The sequence below is a fragment of the Trachypithecus francoisi genome, unplaced genomic scaffold (assembly GCF_009764315.1).
Source record: "Trachypithecus francoisi isolate TF-2019V2 unplaced genomic scaffold, Tfra_2.0 Lachesis_group13, whole genome shotgun sequence".
NCBI classification, from domain to species: Eukaryota; Metazoa; Chordata; class Mammalia; order Primates; family Cercopithecidae; genus Trachypithecus; species Trachypithecus francoisi.
Window position 1 is genome coordinate 90,243,568 of NW_022681458.1, and position 14,867 is coordinate 90,258,434.

General features: G+C 35.0%; 1 protein-coding gene across 13 annotated transcripts in view; it reads left to right on the forward strand.

The window, feature by feature from the left end:
• The window catches only part of PRPF40A (pre-mRNA processing factor 40 homolog A), a 68,241-nt gene that overhangs the window by 39,861 nt on the left and 13,513 nt on the right, over window positions 1-14,867 (forward strand). For all 13 annotated transcript variants that reach the window (XM_033231462.1, XM_033231456.1, XM_033231454.1 and 10 more), the window contains 8 exons: window positions 1,550-1,574; window positions 2,245-2,619; window positions 5,288-5,396; window positions 5,946-6,010; window positions 6,362-6,526; window positions 7,559-7,667; window positions 8,537-8,687; window positions 9,638-9,771. In XM_033231462.1, the coding sequence (XP_033087353.1) occupies window positions 1,550-1,574; window positions 2,245-2,619; window positions 5,288-5,396; window positions 5,946-6,010; window positions 6,362-6,526; window positions 7,559-7,667; window positions 8,537-8,687; window positions 9,638-9,771 (1,133 nt within the window). The remainder of the gene's footprint in view (window positions 1-1,549; window positions 1,575-2,244; window positions 2,620-5,287; window positions 5,397-5,945; window positions 6,011-6,361; window positions 6,527-7,558; window positions 7,668-8,536; window positions 8,688-9,637; window positions 9,772-14,867) is intronic.

The following is a 14,867-nucleotide window of genomic DNA, read 5'->3' on the forward strand; positions in this document are numbered from 1 at the left end:
ATAATTCATTTTCTGTCATACTTAACATTTTTATTAGAGTGTGTCACTAATATTCACTAACCATGATTGGATAAATCTGCAGTGAAAAATAAGAATTCTTTTCATTAAAGGGTTATATTATAAATGAGCTTGTAGCTTTTAAAGTCATACTTTGGTTTTTAGAAAAAATCGTTTATCATTCAGTGGAACAAGGAGTTCACATACAAAATTTCCAAATCCTACTGAGTGTTGGTGCATACATATAACCTGTGTTTTAACTCATTTTATGGTAATAGATAGTAGAGTACCTTGAATCTGTATCCATTTATATTTTGTTAGTATATTGTCAGACTATATATTTAATGCTGGTTTTGTTTAACATAGTGTTGCAAAATAGCCTTGATATGTTCATTATGGAAGAATTGAGGTAAACCAAGTATCATGCCTCACTTATAAAGGGAAAATTTTTCAACATTGGAACTAATCAGAATAACCCTTAAAAATTTAGAAATACTTAATACTAAATGTAAAACCTAAAACTTAAAATAATCAGTAGGGATTGAAAATCTAGTTTTTATACTCCTAATAGAATCTAGTGTCATAAATTATATAAAATTAGAAGCAGCAGATTGTAGGAGAATGGGGCTAATAAAGTAGATAGTGATGTGGAATGACATCTGGCAGGAAAAGAGAATAAAAATTTCCTAAAAGACTCTATCATATTAAGCCCCTTTAGCTTTTCCTTGTGCCACTTCATTAGTTAGATCATCACTGTATCAGAAAAATGTTAATTTATATTAGTAATGATAACTTTTTAAGTACTTTTTTCAGCCATCCTAAACAGATTTTCAGAAATGTTTTTCTTTAAAGGGTGATAAGTTTAAAAAATATTTTTGTAAAGAGTTAGGCTTGTGTTATTACTTAATGTGGAGAACCTCATTCCCTTCGTAATGTCAAATAGAAGATATTTTTGTTACATCCAAAGGAAAATGTACTGGAATGAAAACCGAAATTGTGCAGATCTTTAAAGCTCAGTTTAAGTTACCTATACTAGCATTGGCTAATAATATATAGATAGGTAAATTCCCAGTTGATCATTTACAAAGTATCAAGCTCATTTCTGATATAACCCTACTACAAATAGTTGGTGTGCATAACTATCTATCTACTTGTCAATGCTAATATTTATGTGCTGGAATTTTATAATAAATTTGATCCCATTTTGAATTTAGTATCTTAAAAATAAATCGAACTAGTCTCATCCCTGGAGAAAATACTATTTTCTTCCAGAATTATGCAGATACTTTCACAGAGTTGTTACAGCAGCCTCTGGGAAAGCAGCAGCATGGAATAAGCTTTCCTAGTAATTACTCTTATTTAAATTTGTTTTATTTATTTGCTATACTAGACTTTTAGAACAAGAATTTATTCTGTAAAAGTGATTTTTTATTTTTTAGGATGGAAAATGAAATCCTTTTGTATGATACTTTTAAAGTTTAAATCTTTTAAAGTTTGTTTTCAGTGATTATATTTTAAAACTAGTAGATGACTTTTTTTCTCTCTTTAATAGCAATGATCAAAGCTGAAGAAAGCAGGTAAGCAATTTTGGACATCAATTTTTATTTACGAATTTGGTCTCTCCTATAATATCCTTGTGTTTGCTCAATTTTCTTTGTAATACAAATAATGATTTAACATGTTAGGCTTGATATTTTGATGTCCTTGTAGCACTTTGTTGACGAAAAATTAGGGAGGGGGATATTTACTCAATTTGATGCTTTGCTATACAGTGACTATTAGAATTTGTACTGTATGCCTTACAAATTAAGAAAACTGTGTTACAGAAGAGTCCAAAATTCAGTTTCAGTTGATGAGGGAGTGGACGAAATATATCTGTGTATCTCTTCCTTTACACAGGGTTTCCTCTAAATGGGTGAACTGGAGAAAATTCAAAGTTCTTAGAGAACTTTTTAATATGGGTCATATTTCATGGTGTAATACAATCTGATAGATTATTTTATAAATGTGAATGCCTACTGAAGTTTTGAGTGCCTGTAATACATTACCATGAATGTTAATGGAATTAAAGTAGTACAGTTATATTCTGTGGTTTTAAAATCTTGTTTAATGGGTTTGGCATTTCTTGCTGTTTTTTCCTTCAATTATTTCTTATTATTTGATTTTATGACAATTTTAAAGCTAACTTTAATTAGATTTCTGATTACAATAATGAAATGACCAGTGTTCTCTTTTTTTAATGTATAGTAAGCAAGAAGAGTGCACCACAACATCAACAGCCCCAGTCCCTACAACAGAAATTCCGACCACAATGAGCACCATGGCTGCTGCAGAAGCAGCAGCTGCTGTTGTTGCAGCTGCAGCAGCAGCAGCAGCTGCAGCAGCTGCAGCCAATGCTAATGCTTCCACTTCTACTTCTAATACTGTCAGTGGAACTGTTCCAGTTGTTCCTGAGCCTGAAGTTACTTCCATTGTTGCTACCGTTGTAGATAATGAGAATACAGTAACTATTTCAACTGAGGAACAAGCACAACTTACTAGTACCCCTGCTATTCAGGATCAAAGTGTGGAAGTATCCAGTAATACTGGAGAAGAAACATCTAAGCAAGAAACTGTAGCTGAGTAAGTTTAGTAACTTGTCTTCTGAAAATCAGTACCAGATTTCATTAATAAAAATAGTTGCCAGTTTAGTGGCCATAAATTGTTAAAATAAATTTTTTTGAGAATCGTAATATCAAGCCGTTAAGACAGTTGATCAGTTTTCAGGCTGAATTTTGGAGGGTTATGCCTGCAAACTTGAAAAATAGTTCACTGAAATTTTAACAAGTAGAACCAAGGCTGGGGAGTTGGGGCACAAATCTGAAAGATTGCCAAAAACCTTAGTAAGCAAGATACATCGTATCTTGATGCAATATTTTACATGAGAGCAGTGCAAAAATTCATGATTAACAGACTCAATATTTTCAGTTAAGACGGGTGTACTGTTTCTTTGGTTATTGGTGTTTTGGGTTTCAGCCTCCTATAAATCAGTTTTAAAAATACAACTTTGTAGAAAAAGGAATTATGGGGGGAAAAATGCAGTTTATGGCTAGGCATGGTGGCTCACACCTGTAATCCCAGCACTTTGGGAGGATGAGGCAGGAGGATCACTTGAGGCCAAGAGGTTAATGTCAACTTGGGCAACATAGCAAGACCCTGTCTCCACAAAAAATTTAAAAATCAGCCAGCACTTTTAACCTCAGGTACTGGGGAGGCTGAGGCAGGAGGGTCACTTGAGCCTAGGAGTTCAAGGCTGCAGTGAGCTATGATTGTACCGCTGCACTCCAGCCTGGGTAAGAGAACAAGGCCACCCTGTCTCTTTTTTTTTTTTTGACACAGGGTCTCCCTCTGTCATCCAGGCTGGAGTGCAGTGGCGTGATCAGGGCTCACTGCATCCTCGACCTCCTGGGCTCAAGCGATTCTCCCACCTGAGTCTCCTCCTGAGTAGCTGGGACTGCAGGCACATGCACCATGCCTAGCTCATTGGCCTGCCTCAGCCTCCCAAAATGCTGGGATTATAGGTGTGAGCCACTCCACCTGGCCAAGGAAAAAAGGCAATTTACAGAGAAAGAAAGTTGTCTAGGAAGTATATGAAAAGCCATTCAGCCATAATAATAAAGAAATACAAGTTAAAATAATATTGTGATTTTTTTTCTAAGTGAAAATCAAGTAGAGAAACATTTAAAAGATAACACCAGATATAAGAAAACTCTCATTTCACTCTTACACTAAAGTAATACAACTTTTTAATAAAGCTGTATCTGTCAAGAGTTCATAGTTTGTGTGTACTTGCATACCCTGTAGTCTAGTACAGTTTATATGACTGTGCTTTATAGAGCTTTAGAAAGTGAGGTCAAGCTAAATTTCTTGACTTTAAGGGTGCCCTCATGTTTTTTTAAAAAAATAATTAACCAGAAGCTCATTATCCAAACATGATTATCCATCTTAATATTTAAGCGTGTTGCCTTCATCCATCCATCCCCTATTTTAAGTGTTCTTTTGTTGTTCGTATGTTAGTTTCCCAAAGTCAAAATTGATAACTTTTCCTGATGTGTAAAACGTTTTAAAAGAAATCCGTATGGCGTATTTGAAGGCATGAAAATGAAATTAACATTTTCTCTGCATTTAAGATACATGAATATATATCTAATATATCAGAGACATCTTCCACATTGATAGAAATGTGTACCTATCATGTCTAGTGATGGGTTACTATCATTTGATTGTGCATGAGTGGAAGTGCTCCCCTATCTGTAGATACTTAGGCTTTTTGGAATAATTTTATTTTGCATCTTATCATACTGAAACTTTTCATCAATAATGTTTTCCATAAGTTTAACATTAAATAGTTGTTTCCTGCTTTTTTTCATTCCGGCATTTCTTTGATATAGTGCCTGAGTCATTATAATATGCTTTTGATTTTAATTACTATAACAGATCATTTTTTGTCAGTATTTACTATAGTGTCTCTTTGCCTCAGCATTCTACTTATTTTTTTTTTTCATCCTCTGACCCCCACCCCATGCATTCCCTTATTATGTAGAAAGAAATGTAAGGCTTACACAATTTTTTCTTGTCAGGAATATCCCCAATTATTAAACAAGTTTGTAATTCTGGGTAGTATTAATTTTTGTTTGACATCAGTATTCAGCACACTTTTTCATGAAATATCAGATTGGAAATATTTTTGGGTTATTTGTGTCATATAGTCTTTATATAGTGACTCAATTCAGCTGTGGTAGCACAGTCAGCGATAAACAATCTGTAAACAAATGAACATGGGCATTTTCAAGTAAAACTAGAATTACAAAAATTAATAGGCTGAATTTGTCTAGTGGGTTGTAGTTTGTCAATCCTGATTTAGATTGATCCTTACATCTTATTTATCTTCACCCTTGCCCAAATCCTTAGAGTTATTACAGCACTAATGTGGAACCACTGAATGAGTTTAATAAGCCATTTAAAACTATTAACCTGTGGGCCAGAGGAGCTAGTGTTTTAAGTCAGTTAAACGTTTATTTTGTCATTTGTCCAGGGTCTTAAAAACTGATTTAATAACTGAAGTTTTAGAAAACTATTATCCTTATTTCTTTGTCTTCAGATAAGTGTTTTTTTTAGAGTTCATATAGCTTTTATCCTAAATGTCAAATTTTAATTCAACATCAAACATTTAAACAATTTAGGCATTATTTTTCTAAATGAAGCAAAAATTTATTTAATTCATAAATACCACATTTGAATTTCTCTCTAGTTTTACTCCCAAAAAGGAAGAGGAGGAGAGCCAACCAGCAAAGAAAACATACACTTGGAATACAAAGGAGGAGGCAAAGCAAGCTTTTAAAGAATTATTGAAAGAAAAGGTATTAATATTGCAGATTTTTATTGTTTAACTTTTTGACATCAAGTATGTATTATAGATTTTTATGTGATGCATAATATTTACCCAATAAATGACGTTACTCTTTAAACCTTGATGGTATTGATAATACCAGTCTCATGAACTGTTGAACTGAAAAGCAACTTTAAATGTGTCTTGTTTTTTTTTTTTTTTGAAGAACACTTGTGAAACTGACTTTCAACACAAAAACTATTGTGTACAAGGTATTACACAAGCACATTTCTACCCAATATTTATTGTAAGGGGTTTTAAAATTCATAATAATTATCTTTTATCAGTAGTCTAAGAAAAAAGCATTTATGCTCTATTTAAATTTCAGTTAAAGTTTTCATTTTAGTTTGTAGGTGTATTACACAGATTTGCCTTCAATAAAAACTATTTTTTAAAAGTTGTTCAAACTCCTGCAAATGGAAATGCTTGATGTTTGCAGTGAGTATTATACTTGGTTCCTGTTATGTGACTTACACTATCCTTGTGTGAAATTTTAATTTTTCATTTAAATGATTTTCAGCGGGTACCATCAAATGCTTCATGGGAGCAAGCTATGAAAATGATTATTAATGATCCACGATACAGGTAATACTTCAACTTTTTTTTACTTTTCAGTTTGAGCATAGCAAGCCTAACACATTTGAAGTTGTGTAGAAAGAGAAAACATTTAACTCTGTTGACGTCTGTTTAGGATACCAAGTATAGAGTTGTTTTATGTCTAATAACCAAAAAGTCAATCAAACAATTTGAGTACCCTGCTACATATAAAATAATAATTATTTTAAAAGTAGAAATTACTTTCTCCAATCATTTCTTGTCTTTAATAAATTTTTGAAATTTTTAAAATTTATATATGTAAACAATTTTATTTTTTTCAAACCACTAATACTTGATTCTTTTGCCTGTGTCTACTCTTATATGGTTTTTTTATATTAGTGCTTTGGCAAAGTTAAGTGAAAAAAAGCAAGCCTTTAATGCCTATAAAGTCCAGACAGAAAAAGAAGAAAAAGAAGAAGCAAGATCAAAGTACAAAGAGGCTAAGGAATCCTTTCAGCGTTTTCTTGAAAATCATGAGAAAATGACTTCTACAACCAGATACAAGTAAGATGTTGAATGTTGCATGGCCTATATTTACTACATTGTTGTTTGTGTCATACTTTTTTGCCATGTGCAGTAGCTGATCCAGAGCTCATTAAATAAAACTAGATAATTATGAATGTGGAAGCTTCATGAGGTACAAAATAAATCTGTAGTTAAATGAAGAATTTAACTTGTAGACTTACTAAGTTTTTTAGAGACTGGAAGAAGGGGAGAAAGAACGAATTCAGTAATCAAGTTGGAGGCCAGACGTGGTGGCTCATTTGTGAGGCCAAGGCAAGCAGATGGCTTGAGCCCAGGAGTTCAAGACCAGCCTTGGCAACATGGTAAAACCTTGTTTATAGGGGGAAAAAAAGAAAAATACAAAAATTAGCCAGGCATGGTGGCACGTGCCTGTAGTCCCAGCTCCTTGGGAGGCTGATGTGGAAAAATCACTTGAGCCTGGGAATGTCAAGGCTGCAGTGAGCCATAATTGCACCACTGCACTCCAGGGTGACAGCAAGACCCTGTCTCCAAAAAAAAAAACAGAAAAGAAAAATCAAATTTGATTGCTTTTTACTTAAAAACATTGACATTATTGATCTTTGTGGAGTAAAAAGAGGCTGTTTTCATTACGTAGGCATAGCATTTTGAATAATTGTTTTATATAGCATTCTTCATTTTAGATTGCTTATGTAAAATTGTGGGTAATGGTAAAAGTTTTTCGATATGTTATTAAGCCTATTTTCTGTATATACTTCTTTGTTTTCCTCAGTATTCCAGAGAAGTCTGTAATTTAGTTCTGTCGGCAGTTTGGTAGTCTGTGTGGCTGCCACTAGATATAGAGGTAGTCTAGACTATAAGCAGTGCCTAATGTGAATTATCCCCTCTATCTCTAACGAGAGAGGGATGTGCTTTTTTTTTTTTTCATAATTATCCAGGAGTTTGCCTTTAATATATTTATGAACTTCGAATAGAAAGTATTCATTTTGTAGTGTTAAATTTAAAAATTGGTTAAGATTAATTTTTATTGTATACTATAATTTTTTAACATAGAAAAGCAGAGCAAATGTTTGGAGAGATGGAAGTTTGGAATGCAATATCAGAACGTGATCGTCTTGAAATCTACGAAGATGTTTTGTTCTTTCTTTCAAAAAAAGAAAAGGTACTCTTCTTAGTTACTGGTATTTATAGATAACAAAAGATGTTTCCTCATTTTCAGGAGGATTGGTTTTAAAATGTGTACATTTTTGTGGCTTAGTTTATCTAGTTTATGTGGTATAGCAGATTTATTTATTGGAAGTAAAATTTAAAGATGGAATGTATAACTTCTATAATAAGCTTCTGTTCATGTAGCATATTAAGTACTGATGTAGACTCTGGGTAATTTAGCTATTTGCATTGTCATTAATTGGCTATCTTACTCACTTTGAAAAAGATACCTTTTTTGCTCATTAGGTTTAAAAATGCTGGGTTTTTTTGCTTATAACAAACATATGATTGGTACAAGAATGACAGCAATGTGCAGTTGTTTCTACAAAACTTATAACATTTTAAAATACCTATTTCACTCCTGTCTCTTTTTCATTGCGCACTATTATATTTTATGCTTTCTGGTTTTCAAGGAACACATACAGATGCAAGTATTATCAAATTTAAACATAGCTGAAAGTCATTGAAGACTTTAACATTTACCTGCAATGTGACTTGTCCATGGTAACCTTAGTTTTTGTCTGTAATGCTTAGTAGTAGAAAGGTTTATGTAGTATGGAGGAAAAGCTGAAAACATGGTTTCCAGATTCTGGCTTTTAGAAGGAGGTGGAAAATGTGAAGCTAAGTACCAAAGCCAAGTGCTTAGGCAAGAGCAAGCAAAGTCAGCAGTGTGGCCATTTAAAGTAAATGAAATTTACTTGAAATTTCATTTAATCTTTGAAATTTGGTCATCCATTAGAATATAAAGCCTTCACTAATTGCAATTTAAGTATCTTAATTTATTGGAACTTTGAAACATATATATTCATACTTTTGCTATAGGAACAAGCAAAGCAATTGCGAAAGAGAAATTGGGAAGCCTTAAAAAACATACTTGACAACATGGCTAATGTAACATACTCTACCACTTGGTCTGAAGCCCAGCAGTATCTGATGGATAATCCAACTTTTGCAGAAGATGAGGAGTTACAAAGTAAGAATAATGGCTAAGAGAAATAGTTTTAAATAGTGTCCTCCAGCAGCGAAGAATTATTTTCACTTTTTATATGAGATAACTAACTGAATTTTATGTAGTTGTTGGTTCATTTGTGACAAAGTGTTTTATTTATTTCCAAATAGGATATTTCTTTCTGATGGAGTTTGTGATTCATGACAAAAAGGTTTTTCAAATTTAAAGTAGCTTTATCAGGTAATCCTTGAAATATTTAAATTATAGGTCAAATTTGAAATCATGCTTAGTCATTTGTATGTAACTTGGTAAGAACTAAATGAATTACCACATTTTACTCATGTTGTTTTCTTGAAGTAATAACATTACAGGTTTGTAAAAAGAAGAAAATGTATTAGAATTGTGTTACATTAGGCTTCCCTAAGTATTCTTTCTGAGTTAACCAATTGCTTTTTAAATTTTAGCTTTCTCAGCTACCCCTCTAAAAGTCATGCTTCAGTAGATTTTTTTTATAGGGTACACAGTTCTATACTAAGCTCGTGGAATAATTATGATATTGCAAACAGATTTTATCATAACACTTTTATTTTCATTAGTTTTGCCATATGCACGTCCTTTGTTTTATCCTATGACATGTTTCAGAGTGCCTTTTATTGAGTTCTTTGTGAAATGTTCCTTAAAACTTTCCTATGCAGATGATTACAAATCATATTGAGTTTAAATACAAGTTTGTTTGTTTGTTTAGAGACGGGGTCTTGCTGTGTTACCCAGGCTAGTCTCGAACTCCTGGGCTCAAGCAATACTCCCACCTCAGCCTTCCAAAGTGTTGAGATTACAGGCATGAGCCACCTCACCCTAGCCTAGCTACAAGTATTTTTGACAGGTGATTTTGAAATTTTGGGGGATCTAATGCAAATAAACTACTTTACTTGTTGACATTTGACACTTTAAATTTTAACTGGCAAATACTTTAGATATGGACAAAGAAGATGCATTAATTTGCTTTGAAGAACACATTCGGGCTTTAGAAAAGGAGGAAGAAGAAGAAAAACAGAAGAGTTTGCTAAGAGAAAGGAGACGACAGCGAAAAAATAGGGAATCTTTCCAGGTAAAAGAAGAAGCTCTCTTTTCTAACTTAGTTTTATATTATACTTACAGAACTTGAACAGTAATATAAAGAATTTTGAGACAACTGTTCCCAGATCATAGACTTAGGCTTTGTGAGGACTCACACACATTTAACTCTTTAAGTTCTACAGATGAACATTGATAAATGAGGTTTCGGTTGGGGAAAACAACAGGAGAGATGACTGGAAACAAGATATGTGTGGTGAGTCAGTAGTAGATGATACTTAGTTTCTAGAGGACAAAGGGACTGCTAGGGTATAGTTTGGGGATGGGCCATAATTTTGTAAACACTAAAAAAGGACCTGGGATTGCATGTTTTTCAGCTAGTAGTTTATTTTCATCTTCAAGTATCATTTTTATTTTCAGTGATAGAAAATATCGTGGAGCAATGAATATTTTGCATTTCATATCTTACCCATTTCAATAATAATTGTAATAGCTAATGTTGTTTGATTGCTTACTGTCAATACAATTTATGTTTACAATCTCAGTTTTTATGACAGTCTTATCTTATAAGGGTACTTACTGTTTTTGTTACATAAGTTTATATAACTAAGGAAATGAAGAGGCAAAGTGACTTGCCCAAGTTCAACAGTTGCTGAATAGTGAAGGCAGAATTTGAATCCATGCAATTTTGATTACAGGGTCTCTTCCATTAACCATTGTATTAGGATGAATGCTAGGTTACAATGGCTTAAATTTTAAGTTTTTTTCTTGAAATAACCATCTTTTTGGTCTAGGGCAGGACATATTGCCATCCCCTAAGGCAGAGGTTCTCAAAATTCAGTGTGTATCAGAATGACGTGGAGGACTTTTTAAAAATATCTTCTGGCTGGGCACAATGGCTCATGCCCATAATCCCAGCACTTTGGGAGGCTGAGGCTGGCAATTGCTTGAGTCCAGAAGTTCAAGACCAGCCTGGGCAACATGATGAAACCCGCTCCCTACTAAAAGTACAAAAAATAATAATAATAATTAGCCGGGTGTGGTGGTGCACACCTGTAGCCCCAGCTACTCAGGAGGCTGAGATGGGAGAACCTGAGCCCAGGAGGTCAAGACTGCAGTGAGCTCTGATGGCACCACTGCACTCTAGAATGTGTGAAAGAGCGAGATCCTGTCTCAAAAAAAAAAAAAAATTATTCAACGCCATAGCCAGTAGAATGATTTCAGTCCTTATTCAATGAAAACTTAACATTTACTACTCTTGATGGGTTCCTTTATCTTAGTGACTTCCTAGACTATCATATTGTACAACGGTTAAAAACACAAATTGTTTGGCCTTACCTGAAGAATTTGAGTTAGTAAGTCTGGGTTGGAGTCTGAAAATTTACATTTCTAAATTTCCAGGTGGTATCGATACTGTTGGACCGTACTTTGAGAAGCAGTGCCCTAGCGTGTTAACCTCTGCAGAGTTAGGGGTATGCTGCCCCCATTTCACATTTTAACTTGGAAAAAGTTGAAAGAACAGTTCTTTTTAAAGCTAATGATTTAGAAGTTCTGCTCACTTCCTTCATTTGGGTTCAGTTGCTGAGAATTTAGTCACATGGCCACAACTAGCTACACAAAGGAGGCTAGAAAACTTAGCTTTTAGCTAAGCAGCCATGTGCCCAGGAAGAAGGGGAGGACAAATTTTTAGGAGGGCTATTATACACTCTTCTACAACCTAAGCTTTAATGTCTCTGATGAAGGTTTTGCAGTGGTTTAAAATAAGGAGACATGTGAAAAAATAATAATACAGTGAAAATAAGATGGAAATCTGGGTCATAGAAAATATGAGACTATAACGTAAACAATACTGAAGGTGGAGACTATGAGGCGAAATTTTGATGTGAAGGCTACACGGTTCCGCAAATAAGCCTAAATGTGGCTTTGAATCAGATTGCTATGTGTCTGGCATAGTTTCTGATTACTACTAATAAAATTGGTGTTAAGTATGTTGTATTAATATTCTTTCAGCTATTCAGCGTGGTAATTTTCCTGTTCTGCTACTTCAAAAGATTTATTTAAGACTTTAGTGAAATGAATTAAAAGAGAAGATTGGCATTAGACAATAAAATATAATTAATGGAGAGCATCTCAGTAATTATGGTTATGGTGATGACTATCTTTTTATTTAGTGTTCATTTGCTAATCAGAAAATTCATCACATCTATGACAAGGAAACTATGACTTTGTTTTTCTTATGTCTTAAAACTGGTATTTGAAGTCAATGTCATCTGGAAAGGATTGATCTGAGGCTTTCAAGGAGAACCAGAGGAATGTATAGTGTCTCAGAAGCCAAGAGTTTGGAGTTTTAAGATAAAGCATGATCCCCAGATGCACAGAATCAGTATCACCTGGGAAGTTATGAAAATGCATATTCTGAAACCTGGGAAATTATGAAAAGGCATATTCTGAAACCCCACGTCAGACTTACAGAATCAGATTCTGGAAATGGGACCTAACAATATGATTTTTTAAAACAGTCCTTCAGATGAGTCTTTGAGAAACCCCTGAGAAAGGAATCTATCTAAAGTAACATGTTAAGAAATTTTTCTGGAATGAGGACTGAAAGAATACTGTTAAGAGTGGCATTTAAGGTGTTTAGTGGCCATTGGCATGGTAGGGAAAGTTAAAGGTCTGCCAAATGGTCGAAAGGTACCTAGAGGTATAGTTATACCTTTCAGATACTCAGTAAGGTGAAATTGAAATAAGCTTGGGGTTAAGAGAAAGGCTTTTCTTGGGTAAGAGAAAACCAGTTAAGAGGGAGAGAATGAAGGAAGAATTGAAAAATAAGAGTGACTCTTATTAAAATCTCGTAAGGTTTGGAATTCAAGCATATATATATATGAATACAGTTACACTGAAAGCAGTTTATAAAGGAACAAAAAGAAGGATGAAGATGGAGAAAAATTAATACCGATTAGGATCTAAGACAGTGGTGCTCAACCAGGAAAGATTTTGTGATTGTCACTATTTGTGGGGAACATGCTACTGGCATCTAGTGTGTAGAGGCAAGAGATGCTGCTAAACATCCTGCAATGTGTACAGGACTCAAACATACCCCACCCTCAACCAAGAGAAAGAAAGAAAAAAGAATTACGTCATCCATGATGTCATTAGTGCCAAGGGAAGAAGAAACATCAAGCCCAGCCATCTTTGAAGCAACTTGCTTTCCATAATGTAAAAGACAAGGCTTTTTCACCCCTAAAATGGGGCAAGTAAATAGAAGAGAATAAGAATCATACAGTTTTGTCAGAGTGGTTTTCAAACCTGATTTCACATCGGTCATTGAATATTCCAAATATCTGAATATTAATATTGCTTTTAAAAAATAGTCCTCAGGTGATTCTTTCAGGTTAGGGATCCACTATTGAAATAATTTCAGTGTCACAGTTCTTTGACTTTCCCAGACGGATCTCACCAGTCTGGAAGTGTAAGAAACACTAGCAAAACAGGTATGATAGAGTGAGGTAAGTTCTAAGATACTAGAGCATCACTGAAAATGGTTTCCAAACTATTTTAGAGACTCAAAAGAGGGAGCAAGTGAGGAATCTGGTGAGCACAAAAAGGGTGGTTAAGACAAAATTCCATTTATGTTGAAGGGTAAGGTTAGTTGACAAAAGGGTAGATACTGGCAGGGTTTGAGAAAAGAATTTCAGAGTTGCAAGGGAGTGTGGACATATTTAGTCTAGTCTGAAGAGGAGTGAGTGGAGTTGTAAGTGCCTGATGTTACTTTAGGACAGCTCTATCCAATAAAAATGTGAATGCTACAAATGCGATTTTAATTTATTATTTATTTTAGTAATTTAACCCAGTATAACCAAATATTATTTTAACACATAATCAGTATTTTTAAAAATTGCTAATATTTGTGTGTAGGGTCCAGCCTCACAGGGTCAGTGGGTTTTTCTCCCCATGTGTGGAGACAAGAGATTGTAGAAATAAAGACACAAGACAAAGATAAAAGGCAGCTGGGCCCAGGGCACCACCACCACCAAGACACGGAGCCCGGTAGTGGCCCCAAATGCCAGGCTGCACTGGTATTTATTGGATACAAGACAAAGGGGCAGGGTAAGGAGTGTGATCCATCTCCAATGATAGGTAAGGTCACGTGGGTCACGTGTCCGCTGGACAGGGGACCCTTCCCTGCCTGGCAGCCGAGGCAGAGAGAGAGAAAGGAGAGACAGCTTATGCCATTATTTCTGCGTATCAGAGATTTTTAGTACTTTCACTAATTTGCTACTGCTATCAAGAAGGCAGAGCCAGGTGTACAGGATGGAACATGAAGGTGGACTAGGAGTGTGACCACTGAAGCACAGCATCACAGGGAGACGGTTAGGCCTCCGGATATAACTGCAGGTGGGCCTGACCGATGTCAGGCTTCCACAGGAGGTGGAGTAGAGTCTTCTCTAAACTCCCCTGGGGAAAGAGACTCCCTTTCCCGGTCTGCTAAGTAGTGGCTGTTTTTCCTTGACACTGATGCTACCGCTAGACCAAGGTCCGCTTGGCAACCGGCGTCTTCCCAGACGCTGGCGTTACCGCTAGACCAAGGAGCCCTCTGGTGGCCCTGCCTGGGCATAACAGAAGGTTCGCACTCTTCTGGTCACTTCTCACTGTGTCACCTCAGCTCCTATCACTGTTTGGCCTGGTTTTTCCTAGGTTATGATTGTAGAGTGAGGATTATTATGATATTGAAATAAAGAGTAATTGCTACAAACTAATGAATAATGATATTCATATATAATCGTATCTGTGATCTATATCTAGTATAACTATTCTTATTTTATATATTTTATTATACTGGAACAGCTCGTGCCCTCAGTCTCTTGCCTCGGCACCTGGGTGGCTTGCCGCCCACATTTGTGGTGCTAAATCTTCAAGATCTTGCTTGTTTTATACTTAACAGCACATCACAACTCAGATGAGCTACATTTCATGTACCCAGAAGCTATGTTAGGTCAGTGGCTACCTTACTGAACAGTGCAGGTATAGGAATTGTGGCAACAGAATATAGGGTTACAGTTTCTTTTAGTCACATTTGTGTATAGCAGTGGAAGACAGTTTCTCCTGTGGGTTGGTGTCATCAGGCATTAG